This window comes from Mastigoproctus giganteus, chromosome 4 (genome assembly GCF_048544385.1).
Source record: "Mastigoproctus giganteus isolate SK-2022 chromosome 4, ASM4854438v1, whole genome shotgun sequence".
Taxonomy (NCBI): Eukaryota; Metazoa; Arthropoda; class Arachnida; order Uropygi; family Thelyphonidae; genus Mastigoproctus; species Mastigoproctus giganteus.
In genome coordinates, this window is record NC_143578.1 from 164,944,129 (window position 1) to 164,968,493 (window position 24,365).

The 24,365-nt window shown below is 38.7% G+C and overlaps 1 protein-coding gene across 1 annotated transcript in view; it reads left to right on the plus strand.

The window, feature by feature from the left end:
• LOC150087166 (nose resistant to fluoxetine protein 6-like) overlaps window positions 1-24,365 on the plus strand; it is a 44,615-nt gene that overhangs the window by 13,571 nt on the left and 6,679 nt on the right. The window contains exons 4-13 of the mRNA XM_090372999.1: window positions 1,665-1,752; window positions 4,298-4,380; window positions 5,151-5,318; window positions 8,596-8,689; window positions 9,778-9,870; window positions 10,358-10,523; window positions 16,770-16,849; window positions 17,706-17,828; window positions 19,303-19,423; window positions 22,545-22,731. Coding sequence (XP_090229125.1) covers window positions 1,665-1,752; window positions 4,298-4,380; window positions 5,151-5,318; window positions 8,596-8,689; window positions 9,778-9,870; window positions 10,358-10,523; window positions 16,770-16,849; window positions 17,706-17,828; window positions 19,303-19,423; window positions 22,545-22,731 — 1,203 coding nt within the window. The remainder of the gene's footprint in view (window positions 1-1,664; window positions 1,753-4,297; window positions 4,381-5,150; window positions 5,319-8,595; window positions 8,690-9,777; window positions 9,871-10,357; window positions 10,524-16,769; window positions 16,850-17,705; window positions 17,829-19,302; window positions 19,424-22,544; window positions 22,732-24,365) is intronic.

Consider the following 24,365-nt stretch of genomic DNA (forward strand, 5'->3'; position numbering starts at 1 on the left):
CAAAGTAAAGAATATGGACAATATGGAGGCAGAGGGAGAGCAAGAAGAAATACAACCCAGAGCAGCTGAAGTGGAAACATATGAGGTCATGATATCCAGAATAGAAGACAAGTGGAAGAAGGTTCTAACAGAATTCTAGGGAATGGACCCCACAAAGACCTACGCCATACCGAAACAGAGACGCAATAGATTCCTGTGGCAAGGAATCTATTGCCACAGGAATAATGCCACAATTCTTCGATAAAAGCGGTGCAACAGTGGAGGCCATGCACATAGCCATATACTGCTCTGCCATAACAGCCACTAGAATCAACGGTCCTACAAGAAAGAAACGAAAAAACAAGGAACCACCCACTTGAGAAAGAAGGCTTCAGCAGAAGATAGACGAATTAAGAATCACCGAAAGGCCAGTTGACCCAGTATCAACGGGATAATAGCTGTAAGAAAAGTTTGAAAAGTGAAGAGCATTGTCAAGAGAGACAACGGCCTTAGCAAACACGAAACCAAAAATCAAAGAATACGAGAATACACACTAAAGCAGAACCTCCTAACATCAGCAGGAGACTACGTCGATACAAAGAGGAAAATAAACAACAGAGTCTTCGATGAAAACCAAAGACAAGATGGGAAAGACAGCAACAGACCACCCGAGCAGAAGACGATCGAGGAGTTCTGGGGAAACATATGGAGCAGCGAAGTAAGACATAACAACAGAACCCCCTGGATAGAACTAGAATGGAAGAAAACCAAGGACGTACAAGAGATGAGAGAATGGGAGATTCAAGAATAAGAAGTACAACAATCGATCAGGAAGTCCCCGCTTCCTACAGAATATCACTATCTACAGACCTCTCGTTTGCGAGAGAAATGATTCGTTTGCAGTGGTGTCGTAAATGCCAATGGTTGCTGGAACATTCTTGTGGGTTCATTTTTCGCGGCGATAATGTGACGCCAGTATACAATATCGGTAAACTGTGCTTGTTCTATGGTTGGTAGCCCATTGCCTGGGATGAAAATTTCGACTTTTCGGAATGCAGTCTGCGTGGGTAGCACAGTGGTATCGTCACCTTCCTCCCCACACTGGGTGGAAAAGGCCCGGGTTCGAATCCCGTCGATGACGCGAGAAACTTTAGTGGGCTTTTTTCACTCTGTGGCTGAGTTAGTTGGTCTCAGGCGTAGATAGCAAGGTTTTTCTCCCGAGTAACTGAGGTTTTTCGTCCAGCAAAACAAGAAATCAACCATAGAACATACGCAATTTACAGACACAAAATACGGGTTAATTTATTTAATTACTGGCAATCCTAAAATAATAATTTGATTTTTTTTCGGAATTCAAAAAAAAAAAAAACATTATCTTTGCCCGAGATTAATAATTCTACGGTAATGTGGGGGAAAAAAGTTCCCACTGTCTAGATAGGATTCGGACCCAAGATTTTCAACAAGGTCAGGAATGGCAACAAATACAGCTTCTTAGTCAGTTGCATGGACATCAGAGCTGGAAATTTGTCTGTCAGATTATGACAGACAAATTATTAGTAGATCTCTTCCCCCTTCCCCTTAGCAGTGATCCCACAAGGCAGTGTAAATCTGCATCGGAGAAGAGATTTTTCCTGTTTATATGCGAATTGATTTCATTTTAACTAAGATGTTTACTTTAATTGCAGTTGCCGAACGCTTCAAAATCAAGGCCGTGGTAGCCCACTGTCAAGTGAGAGAGGACAATATTTACACACCATTGCAGATCGTCATAATGTAAGTATTCCTCACATTCCTAATAACATTCAGTATTGTAAAAGTGAACATTTAATCAAATTAACAGAAAATTGCATTTTCTGTTAATGAATTCGAAAAACTGTAGCAGAGTATGCTAAGGGGAAATTGATAATCTGCACGTCAGTCACAGAAAAAAACATCTTTATGGCTTTAATTGCAATACAGACATGCAGTATAATTACTGGTTACAATAAAAGGTAAAAAAAAAAAAGAATAAATTATTATATTGAACTGTAACCGTTGTGGGGACGAACCTTTATTTGAAGGAAATAAACTGTTAGTACTTGTCCTCGTATATAGACTGCAGTTACTACACTGGCGTGCAAAACTTAAGGACCAAAACTATTTCTAAAGGTTGCAACCACAAAATCTTTACTTAAGATACTCTTTACTGATGAGAGTAGATTCATTCTCAGCTGCGATTCTGGACATCAGCTAATCTGGCGAGAGGTTGGCACACGGTATCACCCCGCAAACATCACTGAAAGGGATCGATATGGCGGTCGAGGTGTTCTCGTCTGGGGAGGCGTTATCTTGGATGGACGTACGCAACTCCAGATACTGGAAGGCGGTACTGTAACCGGTGCACGCTACTGTACTGAGGTAATCCTTCCACATGTGCGTCTGTTCCAAGATGTCATTGGCCCCGAGTTCGGGTTTATGGATGATAACACCACACCCCAACGCACTGTAGCTGTGATATGCTTTTGGAAAGTGAGGAAATTGTTCGTATGGATTTGTCTGCCCGTTCCCTTCGATCTAAATCCCATCGAACACATATGAGTCGCCTAGCGGCACGTCTACACCCACCAGAAAATGTTCACTAGCTGAAGATGGCGCTGACAGAGGAATGAACGATGTTACCGCAAAAACTTCTTAACAACATTGTTCTAAGTATGGACAGGTGGTGCAAAGCCTACATCGACATTAGGGGTGGCCATATCTCCTAATGAGGACCAACTCTTCCCTTTGTTCCATCTTTGGCAGTGATGCATCTGTATCATGGCAGCCAGTGCTATGTTGCCATTTTTGAATAAAGACCCTCTGCACCGTTTTGTTTCCGTTGTTGTGTCGGTGTTGTTTCCTTCATCATTTCTGTACCCCACGCGGTTCCTTTGGTATGCTTTTCACATATCCAGGCCACTCCTATGAGAAGCTACAGGTGAAAATCTGATTGGTTCTTAAATTTTGCACACCACTATATGAAGTTGTAAATCCTCTCGCTGTAGCTATACACACAATAAACTGAAATTTATTTATTATTAAATAAAAATTATACTTGAAATTCATCATAAAGCTGTGGCATGCTAAAATGGTTAGGAGATGCTGGAATTTTGGAAAAAGTGAATACTCGCATCCATCTGGAATAGATACAAAAGCAAGGAGTAGATTACTTCTTCATTCACAAATAGAAATAAAAAGAACAATGAAATGCTCAGGCGTTGAGCTCAAAGACTTTAGAGGGAGGAGTCATCACTGGATCTGTTCGTGCCAATTCAACAAAACGGCAACATCCTAGATCACCGGTGGCTGACGTAATCACTAAATGAATATATCGTGGTGCTATTTAAGCCAGGAAATGTCATGGTGCAATTAGAGTGAAGAAGTCTTCCTGTACACAGCATAAATTGACAGAAAGAGACTAGCGGGCGCTCAAAAGCGCAAATACATCGACCCCTCAGTCCTCATCGTACATCACAGCACATATCATTGGTGGTAAATAGCGCCAATTTGCCTCGTTTACAACGTATTCTAGTTAGTTCCTAGAACGCTGAAAAGCTGCGTTATGAAGTGACAAATTATGGTGCAAGATTTTTAGATTTGGTGGCTGTGTCCGATCTGGCGGATGTCCGTAGAAATTAATTTACCGGAATTTGTCATCCCAACTGTGTACTTTGAGGGAAGTGCTGTCACTGTATGGGATTGCTTCTGGTGCTTTGGGCTTGAACTTCTGGTCATCTTTTATGGAACAATTAATATCATGCGGTACACTGATATACTGGACAGTTCCTCTCTTCCTGCGGTATTGGACACTGCTGGGAGGACCTTCTTCATGTTTCAGCAATTCAATACACGTCATCTTACTTCACAACTTGTAATAACTTGGTTTCAAGATGTGGACGTGCAAAAGCTTCATTTATCAGCCGCAGCCCCAACCATAATCCCTGCTGAACACCTTTAGAATGAACTAGAAATTCGGAAAACGGACCAGGTCAAACGCCCGTAATCAACAGCTGAATTGATCGCTTTGTTGAAGGAGGAATGGACCAAGATACAGCCTTCCTCTCTATCAAAAATTTGTTCGGATTCCACCCACGAAGATAGAGCGTAGATGGGCGACATGTTAATTAAACATTGTATCAATAAAAGGTTCTTCGAAACATGCAGGCATCCGGTTAATTTCGGCAGTATAATTGTCTTCTTTCCCCTTGTACTCTGTTGCAAGTTGAATGTTTTAAATTGTATTTTCACAGGATGTAATGTCCTCATTTGTTATTCACCGATATTTCTTTCTTATTTTCAGCTTTGTGTTTTGTTTTTTGGGATTGTTGGTCCTTATTGGTACTTTCTTAGACAGCATTAATCCTGAGAGTCGTCCAATCAAAAGTAAGTAGTGCTTTCATATGCCAATGCACACAAATGTCTTAGTACGTTATCCAATTAAAATGCAATCCAGTTTGTAATACAGCGGAAAAAAAAAGATGAATGAATATAGAATTTAATTAAAACCGTTACAGAATGTTCTTGGAAGTGTCCACCTTGCTCGTTCAGATACGCATTCATTTTTTTAAGGTGTGATACAGAGCGCCAAGAAGAATGTGTGGCGCGAATACCGATCTCAGTGCTTTGCTTGAGTTCATCTAGGTTATAATTTTGTGGATTACGACTTATAATTTTTAAATTATGCCTCAGGTATAAATTAGTATTATGATATTAACATCAATTGTTTAGAGACCAAGACACATCTTTTATTTAATCCAGATTAAGATTACTGCCGCTTTGTGCTATATAACTTCTTAGATCAGTGTGTTCACAAACCTTAGAGACATAAGGACCCTCTTTTAATTTGAAAATATTTCCACGGACCGCTAGACTTCCCAAAATTGTTTCTGTGCTGTAAATTCTTTAAGCTTTTAAAATACATTCTGGACATAATTCGCGGACCCTCTAATGTGTGATGTGGGTTCCAACATACAGTTTGAGAAACGCTATCTTAGATTATGACTAAAGTGTAAATTAAGAGTTTAAATTGCATAGTATAAAGATCAGCGAATTTATTTTTTCGCCACCCCTTTTAAGCCATAGAGGAATGAGATATAAATATGATAAACAGCTGAATAAGGTCTCACACATTTATTATTTTTCTTTACTTTTAGGTGTATGCGCTCGTGTTTTGATCTGCTTCTCCATCACAAGAAATACCAAGAAACTATTGGACACTGAAAATGGTGGCAAATTTCCATTTCTTAATGGATTACGGGCCATCACGGTGTCATGGGTAGTCCTCGCCCATACCTACTATCATGTTCATCACAAAATGCAAAGTAAGAAGTTTCTGATTATCTGCTTTATACTGTTAAACATTACTATTTTAAAATATATTAAACTGGCGGAAACCACTTTTTCGATGTAACTTGCCTCAATCTTACTTCTGCAGTTCACACGATTCGATAAGAAATGCTCACTTTAAAAACTGTTAAATTCCCAAAGAATTACTAGTTTAATTACTAATAATTCTTTCAAGATTCTGGATTCTTCTACTCCAATGCTTATCTTCGATGACACATTACCAGACAAGATCACATATTTCTATCTCTTTTGGGGATTACCCTGACTTCTAATCTCTCTTGGCACAAGCACATTACAAATATTGCTTCCTCTGCATCTAAAAACTTGGTTTTCTCTTTCGCTCTCGACGTTACTTTTCTTCCAAACAGCTGCTCACTCTGTATAAATCCCAAATTCGCCCTGCCATGGAATATTGTTCGCACATCTGGGGTGGTGCCCCAAAAACCTCTCTCAGGCTTCTAGATTCCGTTCAGAAGAGGGCAGTTAGGTTAATTAATGACTTATCTCTAAAAAAAACGAATTAATTACTAGATATAGTAACGATGGACATGCTAAAAACCATGCTTCTTAACAGATTCGTTAGTCGTCACGTTAGTTAGGAATAAACATTAATAATTAAATCATATATGACATTAATCAGTAAATCTTTTAATCAGCTTGACATCTATTCATGTATAAAACATTTAAAAGATTAATTAATGTGTAAAGATTAATTTTAATGTGTAAGAGTTTAAAACTGGCCCTTTTTTAAAGGGCCGATCAGAACTCTTCCACATTTCTAATTTAAATTTGCATTGATAAAATAATCGATTGCCTGTTCATCTTTCGTCTACCGTTTATAATATTTGTATTCAAATATTCCCGGCGGTATTCAAATTGCAGAGAAGAGAGAAGCACAAAGGTCTTCTACACCAAACTTTGTTGACCATCCATGACGACCAGATAAAAGGGCAAATGATGAGAAACCGGTGAATTGGGCCATAGCTTCGATTTCTATGTTAGAACTTGTTTGTTGTTTGGTTGTTAGGAGCATTAGCAACTAAGGTCATATTGCTTCGGGGATATGCGGTGGTCATTCTCTGAGCTTTCCGCATCGTCCGTATTTGGTGGTAACGGACTCGAACCGCGAATGTTGCTCCTGCCCACTTGGCTATTAGAACTATTGCTACTTAGACTATACGTATTCGCCATATAAGTCCGTACATCTTTTATAACAGGGGCGGGCAACTTTTATGAATGGCGGGCCAAATAAAATGACCGTTAGGTACACGCGGGCCATTTTTTTTTTTTATTTAGATTTCCACAATTTCTAGGATTATTAAAATGGTGTTTAATGAAAAAAATGCCATAATCAGTTTTATGTTATTTATCCTAATATTTAATAATAATAATACACGTACATATAATTAATTTTATTAATAAGAAAAACGAAATACAAATTCAAGATAAAATTGCAAAAATACAATTATAGTAACAAAATACAAACACAATTCCAGTAAAAAAATTGCAATATTTTATTTTTATAAAATTTAATGAGAGATTTGATACTGTTTATTTTTATCAGTGAATCGATATCTGGATCGATATTTGTCCTAGCAATTTTACTTCAAAAATCCCATTAATGCACAAATATATATTTTGAAAACGACTGGGTACCGGATTACGCATGTTTGCGGGCCGAAGGTTGCCCACCCCTGTTTTATAGTCATGTCATATCTCGGATTTAACTAAACTATAATTGTCTCCCACCCCGTTATGTATTTGTGGGCTCGACGAAGATGTTGATCACATTCTTGTGGATTGTCACCTATATAGCGATTTTAGAAATGAACTGCAGTTAACCACAGGCGCAATTTCTAGTGATGACAAGGCACTGTTGATTCGAAGCTTGGATGCTTTTAAGGCACTCAACTTATTTGCTATGCGTACCTTCCAGAGAAGAATGGAACTTAGATCGTCTCTTACGGCTAATTAACTAGTGATTGACATGTTGGATTCTGTCACGTAGAAATGATTGATGACTAGACGGAAATTTACTTGGTTGTTATGCCAGAGAGCTCTGTTATGTCGTATCGTCAGGTAAACTTATTTTTTGACGTTTTAAAATTTTACCTATACTGAAAACTTGTTTGTTGATTGACCTGTATATAAACTTTATATAACGTATTCATTTCTTGGGATGTGAAGTTCCTAACTGTTCTTCTGGGATTTTATTCGTGGAGTAGCTCATTGAATTAAATCTGATTAACTGAATAACAAGTTTAATCTTGACGTTTGTGTGACACATCTTAAACACAATGCTGTGTCATTGTTGGACCTGTGCCTAATGGATTCAGGACTAAATTCTACTCCGTATCGTTGTTGATTTGCTGAAGACCATCACTTTCCTTCTGTATTTCTTCAAAAGGATGGACCAGGAAGAGGAAATTACCTTGTTAATTTTGGTCTGATGTTGTACATCAACCCCCTTCTTCAAGAGGATGGGACCATGGAGATAATTTTAACTTGCTGATCCTGATTGGAAGTGGTTGTGGGATGATTTTTCCTATGATTGCGGCTTGCTGAAGATCTTCGAATGCTGCTGTTTCTATGTCGGGATGGGATTTCTCAAGGAAAATTTCTCCTGAAAGATGTGTATTTTTCCACTTCCTCCTGTCTTTAATCTATGTTATTCTGTAACTTCCGTTTCGTTGGCGGATCTATCTGTTTGATCCTCCGCTTTTCTATACTTTACCTCCCCTTTCATCCCATACTATTCCCACTGTATCCAATTTTCCTTTCATTAAATAAATTTGATCTGTGTTGGGGTTTTACCCTGGTATGGATCAACAAGATGATAGCAGATCCTGGTCGCCTCCACGTGGCTGGGATGGTGGGACGTGGTGACCAGGTGTTGCCGCTTCCCACCTGCTAAGAGCCAGTTACCGGCTGACAACACAACAACAGAACACATCATAACATTTGCACACTCAGCACACTGCATACAAATTGTAGGTTTTGGCGTAAACGTCAACACAAGAAGTTCAAAAGCGGCTAATGGGGGAGACCCTAGGGTCCGCAACAACAACACATGATTATCCCTGAATATCCCCTGTCTGTTTGGTACTGCAAATTTCGGACATCTTATTTGACATTTACCACAAACCAGAGCTCATCATATTAACTGCTGATTTCTTTTTAAGGATAAATATAATTTTGAAAAATAATTTTTGAAGACTCAAAAGTGATTATTTATTTATCTATTGATGGTAGGAAACGTACTGAGGACTCTGAAGTTAACAAATTCCCCCTCCATTCAGGTTCTGTTAAACGCTTCGGTTTCTGTCGACACGTTTTTCTTAATCGGGTAAGAATTTTAACGTTTTTTTTTATAAATATATTTAATACAATTAATAAGAAGAATGAAATGCATAAAAATGACTTACTAATTCAATGTCAGTTTTAACACGATGCTATTAATTAGATCAGGTTGCTAATACAAATAACAAGCATGAAAGTTTAACAGGAGCAAAGAAAGGCGGACAGGCACAACTCAAAATTAACGTTTAATAAATACAAGTTGACCTAATTCAGCCTATCGACCACTGGGTTTGATTTAATATACAACCCTGTAATATTTACTCGATATTTATTTTGGAAATAAAGCCTTGCCCCCATGAGGTAGGGATTTTACGCTTTATAATGAATGTTGATTTGGTAATAAATGTTTGTAAAAAGTCTTCGTACCCAAGAGTGTTGAGAATGTGCGTTATAAACATTCAGATTTAATACTATGATTACTAACGTGGTATGTAATCATACCACGTTAGTAATCATAGTATCCCAAATTGTGTGATTGACTTATCTGTGATATTCGTGATCCAAGTGGATCGCAGAATGCCTTGAAGGCTGTTTTTAAAGGTCAAAATGGACACAGTTTTCAGTGTCTATTTTTCTGTCAATTTAATCGAAAAATTTTGACAGAAAAATTGAATTAAATTCAATTTTTCTGTCAAAATAATCGAGGAATTGTTAAAAGTGAAAAAACTCTATTTGCATCTGAGGACGAAATGAAAATACACGTGAAATTGTTTTATCCATTAAACCATTGGTTTCATTGGTCACCAAAATGTTGACATTTTGTTTATAATATCCTGAGAAAAATTTCGCTCCTCCCCAATAATGAAAAGATCCTAGTAGAGCTGCATTAATTTTTTTATCCAACTCATCACGAAAAGGTCCGATTGACACTATTCAATTTGACACGTTGGAGAGTTGCTGTACTGAAGCCTAATGTTATCGATTAAAATAAACTTCTCCAGTGTCGAAACAAAGTATTAATCAAAAAATCCATAAATTTGACAACTCATAAACTCAATACTAGTTTTCTACAAGAATAAATGTTGGAAGGTCGTCGTATTTCAATAGTTAACATGTTTCTTTCCTTTTTTTTAGGAGTGTCTTGTTAGGTTATTATACCGTAATTGAAGTGCGGGTTAAAAAGAGACCTTTCAACTTATTTTTGTACTTTTTCCATCGTTACTGGAGGTAAGTATATTTCGTAAGAATTGTCTGCACGAGTTAGATTTATCTAAGTGAGATTTAAGTAAGATTTGTCTGTGCCTACGAACAAGTGAATTAAAAATCATTTGCTGAAGGTTAAATTTTGTTAAAGTTGACATCCATAATACATCAGTGTCAGTTATGTGTTTTGATCCATCGAGGATTTGAAGTTTTTTTTTTTTGAAATTCCCTTTTGTATTTTTTGTTAAAACAAAGATCGAAGATTACCTTTGCTGATTTTATTCGTTAGTATTTCCGATCACGATCAATAAATATCACGAATAACATACCGTTGTTCAAGTAATATTAACTGAAAAAATGAAAAAGATGAAATCGTAGAAAAGGTTTTTAAAACGTAAAAAGTTTTAATTTCCATGTGTTAACTGATTTTTGCAGAAAATTGGTTACTAAGCGAAAATGCTTAACAACCAATTCAGTACACGATACGAAACTGGTTCATTTATTCCTCCAGGCTTACACCTGCTTTCCTGGCAACAATAGCTTTTGTGTTCCTTCTTCCTTTGATGGGATCAGGCCCTTTGTGGAAGGATACCATTGACGTGGAAGTCCAGAACTGTTACGACAGCTGGTGGAGAAATATGCTTTATATAAACAACTTCATGGAACCGAAAAAAATGGTAAACTACAGTAATTTATATGTTGTAATATATATTGAGATATTTCATTAAAGTGATAATTTTCATTGGATTCTTGAATCCAAGAGAGGAAATTAACATATTCGCATCTGTTAGATGGTGTACATTACGAGTACATTAAAAAAGTTCATTCAACGACAATGGTCACGATCGAAAGGCTCCATTGGAGAAGAGACCATTGCCACGTTGTTACAACGTGGCAATGGTCTCTTCTCCAATGTTTGTGAGAAAAAGATCAAGCGTGTTGACTGTGTGGTTAGGATTGTCTCGTATTCTTGTAGTTAAATGAACAATCTGTGCGAGGTCATTGGTAATTGCAAAAACCTCAGCATCTCTACCAGCTGGTTCGTGTGACTAGAAAACGGAAGCCAGCTGGAGTTGTGCATATTAAAATCACCGAGGAAAATTACCTCACTCTTGTTAGGAATGTTATACTGGAGAAAGTCGAGTTTCAAAGAGAGGAAGTCAAAACGTTCCAAGTTATTAGAAGAGTTGGGAAGGAGAACGATAGAGGCAACAGGTGAATTTGACCGAACGGGGTACAGAGATTTTAAGCCAAAGAAAATAGAAAAGAGAAGATTCCAAATTACTAAGCCTCTCAGTGAGAATATCACAGTGGGCATATGTAAAAGTGCCACCGTTTGAAGTGAAAAGAATTATACAGCGAATAATTAGGACAACTGAGATGAGCAGTGGTTGAATCAACCGATAATTTGGATTCTCTCGGAAGAAGTAAGTGGAACTAGACAGACTGAACGTGGGAATGAATATTATTGAGATTGGAACGGAAACAATTTATATTTATGAAATGAACGAGGACGTTTTTGAGTCGTTAGCATTATTAGAGGCATATGATGCAAGAAAGCAAGCTTATGCAGCATCAGCCAAAAAAACACGCTCCCATTTCACCCCTCCGTTCGTTCCAAGTACCTGTCCAGCTCAGCCTTAAATTTATTTAGGCTATCAACTTCCACAACAAAAGATGGAAGTTTGTTCCACCAACGAACCAACCGCCCGCTGGCTAAAGGAAAACTTCCACATCTATCCTACATCTGTCGTTTAGATCTTTACACAGATAAGTTTATTCTGTTAGTTTGACTATTTATGATGCATTCACTAGGTTAAAAGTAGAAAGGGGGACATGTATAAAGTAATGAAATTTTTGGATGTGGAGTACCCACAGCAAGAATATACTGAACTGCGTGGCTACTGAGTGGTTGTTTAAATATTTGCTACTGCGTGAATTAGCTGCTGGAAGCTCAGGGATTAGTATTAACAATTATACTAACTATAATATTATATCACTAAAACTGATCTTTGAATAAACAGCGTACTTAAAAGAGCCATTCTTTGATTTTTCCGTACCATCGCAGAACTGTTGATCCACTCAGTGACTTCTTTCGAAACTCATAACAGGGTACAGCTCTAAAACGGTGTTCGCAGGCCGGCTGCTAGTTAGTACACCGGACCGAACTTATTGGTAACTCTCTAGGAGGCTTCCGGATCAGCTATCAGCTAGTGTATAATCTTTCTACCTCTACTCTGCCAGATAGTATATTGGAGGGAGTCCGAGTAGTGTGTATGCGCGGGGGCATTGTCGAGGCCACGTTATGTCAAGGATCTCGGTATGTTCTTCCCATGTGTACACCATATCCAAAAATTTCATTACTTCATACAGCATCTCCCACCCACTTTTTCTTACTATTGAATACACCATGAATTGTCAAACTAATAGAGTAAGTTTATCTGCGAAAAGATCTAAACCTCCCAAACACTTCCTAATTAATTTCACAAATATACGTGGTCTCAATTCTAATCTCAACGATGTCCATTTCCACTTGCAGTCTGCCAAACCCCATGTACTTTTTCTGACAGAATCTCAGTTATCGGTTGATTCAACTACTGCTCATCTCAGATGCCCAAATTATTCGCTCTATGATTCTTTTCGCCTCAAAGGTGGTACTTGTGCATATGTCCGTTCTGATATTCCCTGTCAGAGACTTGGTAATTTGTAATCTCCTCTCTTTGATCTTCTCTGGCTTAAAATCTCTCTACCTCATTCTGTCAAATTCGTCTGTTGTCTCTATCGTTCTCCCAACTTCACTAATCACTTGGAGCTCTTTGACTTCCTCTCTTTGCAACTTGGCTCTCTCCAGTCCAACTTTCCTAACAGTGAGGTAATTTTCCTTGGTGATTTTAATGTTCACAACTCCAGCTGTTTTCCATTTTCTAGTCACACCGACCCAGCTGGTCGAGATGCTGTGACTTTTTCGAATTACTAATGACCTTGCACAGATTGTTCATTTACCTACAAGAATATCGGACAATCCTCATCATACAGCTAACACGCTTGATCTTTTTCTCACAAACAACCTTTCTAAGTACACGGTCGAAGTGAGAGGTCCTTTAGGCACTTCAGTCACAACTTGGTGATTGTCTCTTCTCCAATGGAACCTTTATCTCATGGCTATTCACAACCTCGTGTTGTTTGGCATTACAAGAATGCAAAATGGGATGACCTGCGAGATTTCTTTTTCGGATTACTGTTTCAAAACTTCTGATGTCAACGTTTGCTCGGATCGTGTCAGTGAAATTATTCTTGCAGGAATGGAATCCTTTATCCCACACTCCTCTTTAAAATCTCCTCCTTTATCTAAACCTTGGTTTTCCAATAAATGTGCTAAGGCTGTTCAAGACAAGAATGTTGCATATCGTAATTGGCTTGTTTCTAATTCTTCAGTTTCATTTTCTGCCTACACCAAAGCTCGCAACAATTGTAAAGCAGTTATTAATCAGTCTAAACTAGAGTTTGAACAGGCTTAGAGTAGTAAACTTGCTTCTTGCCCTAATGGTAGCCGAGCATTCTGGTCTCTTGCCAAAGCTATTGGCCGCAACTTTTGCCCATCTCTGTCCAAAGAGATGGTTCTGTTGTCACTTCAGCCAAGGATAAAGCTGACTTGCTAGCATCCCATTTTTCTACCAACTCATGTATTAATGATCTTGGTAAAACACCTCCCTCCATTCCCAACACGCTCTATTCAATGCCTCCTGTGGTCTTCCGTCAGAAGGATTTTGGCGAATCTTGATGCTAAGAAAGCTCCAGGTCCCGATAGTATTTCTCCACTTGTTCTCAAAACCTGTGCTCCTGAACTTACTCCTACTCTTTGTCGCCTTTTTCACTTTCTTATTCCAAAGGTGTTTTTCCTTCTGCTTGGAAATTTGCTCACATCCAGCCAGTTCCTAAAAAGGGTGACAAATCCCTCCCATCCAATTAGCGTCCCATTGCAATTAGTTCTACTCTTTCTAAACTAATGGAGAAATCAATTAACCGCCAACTCTTAAACTACCTAGAAACCTTCCATCTGATCAACGATCGCCAGTATGAATTCCGTCAGTGTCGATCCACTGGTGATATTCTGGCTTATGTTACCCATTTATGGACTAATTCAATGGAAAGGTTCGGGGAAACATAAGTAGTTGCTCTTGATATCTCAAAGGCTTTCGATCGTGTTTGGCAAAAAGATCTTCTAAACAAACTTTCATCTTATGGTTTGCCATCTGTTTTTTGTAATTGGTTATCCAGTTTTCTGTCTGTTCGCTCACTGAGGGTGATGGCTCTCTGTCTTCTAACATCTCCACTAATGCCGGTGTCCCCCCAAGGTTCAGTTCTTTCCCCCACTCTTTTCTTCTTGTATATTAATGACCTTCTTCCATTGACTGGAAATCCTATCCATAGTTTTGCCGATGATAGCACATTGCATTCCACTTTCCATTTCGAGAAACCTCGTCCAGCTCAATCAGCTTCAACTTCTATAAAATCTGCTACCAATTCCTTAAATGCGGATCTTCAGGTAATTCTCCATCGGGGCAATGACAACTTAGTTGATTTCAATCCTTCTAAAACTCAGTCTTGTCTTACATCTCGCAAAAAAGGATACTTCTGCTGCTATGCTTATCTTTGGTGACACTCCGATTTCTAGGCAAAATGATATTTCTCTTTTGGGGATTACCCTGATTTCTAATCTCTCTTGTCACAAGCACATTATAAATATTGCTTCCTCTGCATCTAAAAAACTTGGTTTTCTCTTTCGCTCTCGTCGTTACTTTTCTTCCAAACAGCTGTTCACTGTGTACAAATCGCAAATCCGCCCTGCCATGGAATATTGTTCCCACACTGGGGTGGTGCCCCCAAAACCTCTCTCAGGCTCTTGATTCAATTCAGAAGAGGGCAGTTAGGTTAATTAATGATTCATCTCTAACAGAGTCTCTCCACTCGCTTTCTCATAGACGCACTTTTTCTGCTGCATGCCTCTTCTACAGATATTTCCATGGGCACTGTTCTTCTGAATTGGCTTCTATAATTCCTGCTCTCTCTTTCAGCATGGTCCGAACACGTGCAGCCACCAGCCAACATCCATTTACTGTCCAACTTAAAACTCACGAAACCAACTTTTCTTCTTCCTCGTTTATTCATTCAACTGCCATTTTCTGGAACAACCTTCCTGCGTACGTATTTTCTGAAAATTACAGTTTACAGGAGTTGAAGTCCAATATCAACAATATCTTCTCTCATCTTCTCAACCTCCAATCGAAGAACGGTACTAAGTACTATGGGTTCTAATACCTCTCGTGTTTGGGGTTTACATAAAAAATAAAAAATAATAAATATCAGCGGTGGCAGACCACAGCTCGCAGACAAAGATAAAGATAAAGATTTCAGATAAAGATATCGGCCAGCGGTACGCTGGCCGATATCTTTATCTGAAACAAAGTACGCCCTGAGCCTTCACGAGGTTGATAAATTCCTCAATAATTAGAGTTTTGCGATTATGCTGCCATCTACTGCATGACGCGCATTTTCCGTTGATGAATAAAAATTTGAAGATATCTTCTATCACTTGGAAGTGATTTTAGATTTGTGTCCTGTACCCAATTCAATAACGTGTTAGTTTTGTAAACGTGGTTAATGGATGCACGGTACATAGAAAGAGAAATTTTATTCTTGAAGTTACTAGTATTTCAATTTTTATTTCTTATAGACTACTTGTTTGCTGTCATATTTTATTTTAATCAGTTAATAGTAAAGTGAATAAGGACGGTTGAAATTTTTAAAAGATATCTCTCATGCGGCATCTCTCCTAAAGTTGCAAAAGATATCCACATATGAATTCCTTCTGTAATGAAACGCATACTCTTTGATTATAAACCTAAACTAGATGGTAAAACTTTTCTTTTGAATGATATTTCTCTTATCCCAAAGATTCCCATTTCTTCCAGCAATAGATGAAAACACAGCTACCAGGTATTTTGACATCAATAGAAAACATTTAAAAAAGTTGTTATCCAATCAAAACAAAAAAAATAATAATAATAAAAAGAGAGTTATTTTAATGGTAAACAGAAAGCTGATTGTATCAAATATAGAAAATTGCTCGATGAAACGCATACGGTTTACAGATTTATATGCAATGAATGTAGAAGAGAAAACATTAGAAATGACCATTTTTGAGGTATTTTTGACTTTTGGTAGGGGGTGTCTTTCCCTGGGGAACGATACTCAACAAAATCTTTGCTTTCTTTGAATTTTTAACTATTAATATATAGTTTTGGTTCATTATTATTATATTCTTAATAAAATAGATAAGTTATTAATTACACTGTATTAAAATAATGTATAAATAACAACATTTTTTAGAAATTTTAAATTTCTTTAAAATCAAGTGGAACACGAATAATACGATTTTCTAAAATCTAAATTTTATTAATGTGTTAAATCTTACTAAATTTAATCATGTACAATTTAATCATGTACAATGAAAATATGATTAGGAAGGAACTCCTAATCATATTTTCATTGTTTGGGGAAATCGGAACTTTTTCTGTTGGATTCAAAGTCCTTTGGATCACACAAGTTCAATCACATGAGTATCATAATTTCCATTGGATTTTAATAATTCGATCAGTGTATTTTACAAACGTGGTATTGTATAAGAATGTAGTCCAAAACGGATGCATTCAGAAGGTTACGATAAAAATCACAGATATTTCTGCAATGTTCTCATTGCCTATTGTGTTATAATAATAGTATATCCCTTTCATCTTAAATCTGCGCTGTTGCTACACTTCAATCTGCTAAAAAAAATTAACACCATCATTTGCTAGTTGTTTTGATTAATTGTTGACACTGATAACGCCCCGAATTGAAAACAAAATGGCTTCTATTTCCAGTGTCTCCTCCACACGTGGTATGTTGCAGCAGATTTACAACTTTATCTCTTCTACATTATTGCTTTATGGCCCCTTACTAGGTAAGTATTAACTCGTGTTTTAAATGATTTATAACCTCTGAACATTTGTAATTTGGAATTAGTAAAGTGGTGAGGTTAGCGGGAATCCAACCTTAACGTCACACATACGCATGCAATACGTGTTTGAAAGCTTCTTGCTGCCTCACCCACATTGACAACACACAGTCAGTGTCGCTGAAGGTCAGTGAAGCAGCTCTGTCACAGCTGTTTGATTTTTCAAAGTTCGCCACTTCTCGCTCGCCTGGAGAATTCTTAAAGACTTTTCCTATGAGTTGCTCCTGGTTTTTCAGATTGCATAACTCTCATCGGTTGGTGAACTCGCACATATAGAAACATAATACGTAATGAGCCATAACGATTTGCCATATAACTTGACACAATACAAAATAGTTGATATGACCAATAAATGAACAAGAAAAGTTCTTCCAACACTCGTATGGGATTTTATAGTGTTCCTTGCCGCAAAAGTTTGCGCGTGGCCTCTTTAACGAGTGGACACTTAACAAAAACACAATTAAACGTTCCATGGGGTCGTACATTCCATATTGATAGCTTTTACAAGTGTAAATAAATGGTACACTTACATCGCATAAAAAAATATGCTCTGGAGGACTTTAGCCATAAGTCACACCTGTGGGTGACCGATGTAGAGAGTATCAGGAATAGTGGTTCTTTTCTTTTATTATTTAATAAAATAATAGATAAAGGGATAGTTGAGTGGAAGAAATATTTTTGTGAGTTAGAGAGTGCCAGTTCAGAGATTTCTTTGTATTGGTTATTAAACAATTATTGATTTTTTTATAATAAATTATTACTTGTAGTAATCTATTCTTTTTTTTTTTCTTGAATTTCACAGGTGGCCGGCTGTAGGACTTACAATTAATTTTCTAATTTTAGTCAGTTCAATAGTCATGAACAGCGTGATTACGCTTCTTAGAAATCATCCTCCGATGGCTTTACTTACATTTGGTCCCTCTGAGTAAGTATCATTTTCTGTGTTCTGTGAAAATTAATAATTTACATTTAAAAATATAAAAATGCAGACCCCCATATAGATTTACAAATCCTCGTTGGCAATACGACTAATATAATCACCGTTCTTCCCCACCTCACCAGTGGTAAAGACATCGGTTCGAGTCCCGTCAATGACGTGAGGGATTTTTATGCGATTTTTTTCATCCTTATTATCTCCGCCAAGCTCTTGTTTTGCATCCAACAAATCGACGAAAGCGCGCCAGCAATTTATTGATACGATATACTGACGCCTCATAGCCTCAGTTGCTTTGGCGCTTATCACATACGCACAATATATTTGCATATTAATTTGATTATTGTTTGTTACCCAGAAGTGGAAAAAGGATTTCCTACACAAAGATACATTCGATTACCTAAATAAAATTGAAATCGATGTCTGTGTTTCGGATTCGCTTTGGGACTCCGTTCTCAAGGAAGTTGTCATATTGTAGAAGCGACTGGACTCATACGAGACGAGCACGTTGTAAACAGAGGTCTATTAAGGTTATATGTTCTTCATCAGTAAGTAGAAATACTAACTTAGGAAAGAGTGAAAACTTTTATGGACTCCATTTTTTCACAGTAGAGGTTAGCCGATTTTGGAGAGATTTCCACTCCTAGAAAATTGGATGTTTCATCCCGCAAAGACGCCATTCGACCAGACGAGTCGCGTACATGTGTTCTCCCTGTCTACATTATTATTTTAGATTTCAGAAATGCTTTTGATACTGTTCTACATAAAATGGCGAAGTTCCACATTGTCTTCAAATAGATAAAGGGATGGTTGAGTGGGAGAAGACGGAGAGTTATTATCAATGGACACTGTTCTTAGACTACTTTCATTACTGGAGTACCCCAGGGTTCAATGCTGGGCCCATTGTTGCTTTCTATATCTATGAATAACATTGATGAAGGCATAACAAGTTTAGTGTCTAAGTCTGCAGATGATACGAAGGTTGGCAAGGTAGTAAACGACAGTAATCAGGCTATGCTACCTAAGGTAATATTTCTTATTGGGTAGTTTTAGAGTAATTTTGAATTTAGTGATGACCTTTTTTGAAACTATTGCGATTTAATATAGGCAGAATTTTGTGCGTACATTGCAATAAAATAAAAGCAGTTTGCATGAAAACGCTTCATTACCATTTCATATTGTGAATCCCTTTGCAAGTAGGACAACAAATTCTGAATAATGAGAAGTTGTAATGATGCATTTTTATCAGGATTTCGATTGGACAGGAGCGCACCAGAACGCCATTCGGGTTTTTCATATAGGAGTGGTATTACATATAGTAATAATCTTAATGGCACAGAATTAGCGTTTATGCTATTATCGTTTAATGTTTTTTTATTCTGTCCCCTCTTTAGTTAGAGTCCTTGATTACAGCTTTTGATTTTAAAACAATTTTGAAAAGTTTCACGAATTTTGATACTTTCAGAGGTCTTACAAGTTATATGAAGGAACTATACTGTACTCCTAACGGTCACTTGGGGGTCTACTCTCTTGGAATATTTTTAGGATATCTCCTTGCTACAAAGCCAAAAGTCACTCTCACACCGGTAAGTATAATTTCATTTTTTTTTAATTTAGCGTTAAAACGCTTAATTAATTATTTAATTCATGACTGCCACCTTCCATAGGTCGACTGGCCACATAGCAGCCAGAAAGCAGCAAACACCAGAAGTTTCGGTTCGAATCCCATCAATCACGCGAGGAACTTTTATGCGATTTCTTTTTCACTGCGTGGCTGAGTTAGTCGACCCAGACGTGGATGGCAAGATTCTCCCCCCCCTCAGAAACTCAGGTTTATCGTCCAGCAAAATAGGTAAATCGACCAGAGAACACACGCAATTTATGGACATAGTACATTACGACAGATGAGAGTTCCCTCGGGTGGCCATAATATTACATTTTTTAACATACATACACATAGACACACTGTCTAAAATGACTGAAATCCCGCGCTCTCGTGCAAGCTGAAAGGTGCCCATAAAATAAAGATAAATAAAATGAAATAATCGCGCCCTGCAAAGCAATGTCAGCAAGAGTCGAGTGTGATCTCTATTCTGGAATGAGCAGATCACAGAAGGAAATAGAAAATTGTCATATTCCGGTAACCCGAAAACAGCCTCAATCATCAGCGTATATTTCGTTCATAAATCGAGTCTGTGTTCTGATCCATTAACTCAGCCAGAGAGTGAAGAAAGCCCATAAAAGTTCCTCGTTTCATGGACGGAATGCGAAGCAAGGCCACGCTGATTCCTCTTCTAAAGTAGCGTGGGGTTAGATGCAGACACTGGCGTAGCTGGTCTGCATAAGTGTGGGATTAATTGGATTTCAAATTGGCCGCAAGTGAAAGTCCAATAATATAGTCCTCAAGAGAATATAGGTGCATCTATATTCTCTCCCTTCCCTACCCAAATACTTCGCCAGCTGGATGCTATCAAAACATATACTTTAATCTTCCTTTACTACTTCCCCCCTGCAGGGGTGCCCTCCTATCCCCCTATACTCCATCTCTTAGTGGAAATCTCTCTGTCATCCACTATCTTTGCCTTCAACCATACTCCACACTAAGAACTGTCACCGCCAAGCTCCCTTCCAATAAAATATTACTTTTTTTTATTGGGCATTTTCTCCCTCCCTGCCAAGCTCAGACCACGCTAGGGTTCGCCCCGCCAGAGCTTTCACTCCAACTGACCTGGTGCACCTCTCCGCAGCTATGGACGGTAGCTAGGGGACGGTGGTGTTCCCCGTGCCCCTAAGCTAAGAGGCCAGATGAACAACATAACTAAACACTAAGCTGACACAAACACTCATTAATCCCACACTATCTGACATTTACAGAGCGTCTCAAAATGATATAGCGTTAGTTGCTGGCGGCACTGGGGGTCTCCTCCCCAACTCCGCGTAGTAACTCGATGAAGTATACAGTCCACTGTAAAGGCCAGAATGTGCACGTGTAAATAAGTGTAACGTTGTGCAGTATAGTGCTGGATCGTGTTGTTCTTCTGGCCGTTTAGCAGAGCAGCTCCTGGCGGACCTTCACGTTGCCCGTTACTACCACGTGGAGGTAGGCCAGGTAGTAGAGAAAGCGGAACTGGCTAGAACCACACAGAGTTGCCTGAGCTTTCTATGTCGGGACCAGAAAAAAAAAACATATATATATATATATATATGTATAGTGTAAGATGGGAATAAAGTTGGGCGACAGAAGAGGGTTGTAGAAAAGGCAGCTGCTCGAGTTCAGTGGAGTAAAGCTGTTCCATCAGCCGAAAGAGAGAGGGGAAGGGAAGAAGCCCTCAGGAAAGGGAAGCAAGTTACTCTTTCGCCTGATGGAAGAGAGGGGAAGGGAACAAGCCCTCAGGAAAGGGAAGCAGCCGGGTGCTGATCACTAAAGGCGTGGTAGTGGTCGGAGATCACTAGAATCCTACTCTGTCCAAAGACAGAGTTAGCAAATCCTACCAGATATATTGAAAGTTTGTCGAGCAGTGTATTAGCTACTTTGTGTCGAGCGGTGAACGAACGCCTAGCTGTTCGTTTAGATTCGTGAGTATCGAATATAATCGAATCTAGATTCGTGAGTATCGAATCTAAACGAGCAGCCAAGTGGTATGCGTGAGCATCATAGGCCAATGTTAAGATACTCACTCAGCCTACTTAATAACGGTTTGATATAAACTGGCCTACCATATTCACACACCTGCATATCTAAAAATAACCTTTATTTACAGGAAAACTAACAACGTACGCTGACACTTCTAGCCTTTATGGCAGCCTCTAGTCTCTGTGGAACACACTCCACCAGTTTCTGTAAACGTTCTCCGATGTTTTCCGCCATTTGGCCTTCAAAGCGGCAACCAGTTCAGCTCTATTTTTTGGGCAGTTTCTCCTCACACGCACTTGACGATCCAATTCATCTCAGCGGTTTTCTGTCTGTAGGATTGAGGTCAAGAACTCTGGACGTCCAACACTTGGACGCCCAGAGTTCTGACCTCATACCTCAAAGCAGCAGGATTTAGAGCGGCGTTGTCCTGCTGAGACAGGTATGGGTCTTCCTTGACCCATACCTGCAGCAGCTACGACAACGTAGATAACGCATTAATTTCCGGACGTCCCGACAGTTCTTCAGCATGCATGGTTTTGTCCAAAACAACCAACAGCCCCAGGCTAAACCATAAATCACACTCTCTCGACCAAATTTAATTTTCTAGACGATACAGTAGCTTTCTCCGAACATTCGCCACACGTTCGCACGACCGTCAAACTAGTAGAGGTATTATGACTCGACTGGTCATCTAAACACAGTTTTCCAAACACCTGCGATTTGTGTCAGACACGTAGTGCTTGAAGAGGATGTGACAGAGTAGACATCCTCTGTGAATAGAGCATTGTCCTGGCATTAATCAGAGGGCAGTGTACATGTGGCGTAAATTACGCATCCGATAGAAAGTTTTCTTCCAAAATACTGCTTGGCTGCTCGTTCAGATTCGATACATTCCTTCACCGCTAGACAGAAAGTCTCTAATATTTTGAAATGTTGTTTCCAGTTTATTCTTAATTTCATATTTAGCTTAATTGCAATGAAATCAGCTTTTGTATACATTTACTTGTCGTTTAAACATAGCAAAGCAGTTCCACTGGCATTATAGAAACAAACATAACGGATTTTTCTTCCAGCTGATTCGGGTGTTTGGATGGATAACTGCAATTTTTCTCAGCACATCAGCACTTTATGGAACTCATGCTTGGAACCTGGGCAAAGAATATAGTGCCATAGAAGCAGCTGCGTATGGCTCCCTCCATAGGATTTCGTGGGCCTTAGGGGTACTTTGGGTCATACTGACGTGTGCCTACGGCTATGGTGGTAAGTAAACTTTCTGATCATTGTTTGTATATAATCTTTTGGTGAAATTGTATCCAAAAAAATCTACAACAATTAATCGAAAGAAGATTGATGTCCCAGCATTCGTGTTAATCATATCATTTCTTCCCCTGGAAGAAGAAACGAACGTGCATGCAGGAGGAGTACTTATCAACCACAACTGCATGAAATAAACAAGGTGTCTCTAGATTACAGTTCATTTTAAAGCGCTTGCAGCTTTTTATTCAGTCATTGTAAACAAACTGAGGTACAACATGGTCTGAAAATTCAAGTTTTCCCTTTTAACTGTCGGGAGTTCACAATTCTTCCATTAGAGGCGCGGCGAGATTTATTTTGGCGGAGTACAGTGGTCGAAGTCAAATTGAGGTAAAATGTTTTTCAGATGCGTTCAACCGCTGTTATGAGTCATCGTTTCCGAACAAGATTAGCAAAACAGCGGCCCAACATGGCGGCTATAGTTCGTTGCTATGCGCAGTTCACAAACCCTTGGCGTGTTATTCACCTGATTACCAAACGCACATTGGGAAAGCGATGCGTGAAACCTTCATTGGCAGTCCTAGAAAGTCAAGCTATTCGTGCGCTTCAGATTCTTAGAAGATGCTGAAGAAGCAGTTGAATGCAAAGCCCTTAATAGGATTCAACTTCTTCAGGTTTTGTTACAGGGTGATAAATACGATATGACTTTTGTTAAGTAGTGTTACTCTTTATGGATGAAGACATTCTCGGTTAATTCGTCTTGGTGATGTTTGTATGTTTGTTTTAGAGTTTTAGGCGCATCAGAGACTGAGGACATGTTGCTCCATATAAATTGTCTGTAAATTGGTCGATTTTCTGTTTGCCGGGGGGAAAAAAAGAAAAAGAGTTTCTGGGAGTCTTAGTGATGAGGCAATGTTAAGTGGGAACGTCAAAACAGACATTACGTGCGGATGTAAGGAGCAGAAACATTTAGATTTAAAGTTGAACGTGGTCTTGACTCGCCTGAAGTGAACGTCTTTTGTGCTGTGAGTCTCGCAATGGTTTAGGAACCATTCGTCTTCACTGAGCCGACAGCGACATACTAGGACTGTCCTGGCACCAACTGCAGCAAGCCACTGAGACTACAGATATTTTCTTCCAACAAGATGACATTCCGCCACATTATCGCCAAAACATGACGTCTTTTCTTGATGACGTATTCCGCAACAAGTGAGTTGGTTTGGTCGCGGAGTGCCTATCAGGTGACTACCACGGTCATTCGATCTTGCAGCCCTTGATTTTCAATTTTGGGGACTCTTCAAAGGACACGGTTTATTTCCTCCATTGCCATAAGAACCGCGAGGTGAATTCTGGTGAGAGAGAGTCCATCATGCACTAATAAGCTTAATCAATATATGCCGCATAAAGTATGGGGCGAGAGTGCTTTCAGTTGTGTTTCTTCATCCGCGAATGCCACATTATTGAGCATTTATTAACAATTATCAACAAAACGGAATGTTGGGCCAATTATGTACAGTAACTCTTTGTCAATATATAACCTGAGTAAAACGTTATATAAGTATTTCAAATCGAACTTTAATTTAGAGACACCATATCCAGCCAGTTCCTAAAAAGGGTGACAAATTCCTCCCATCCAATTA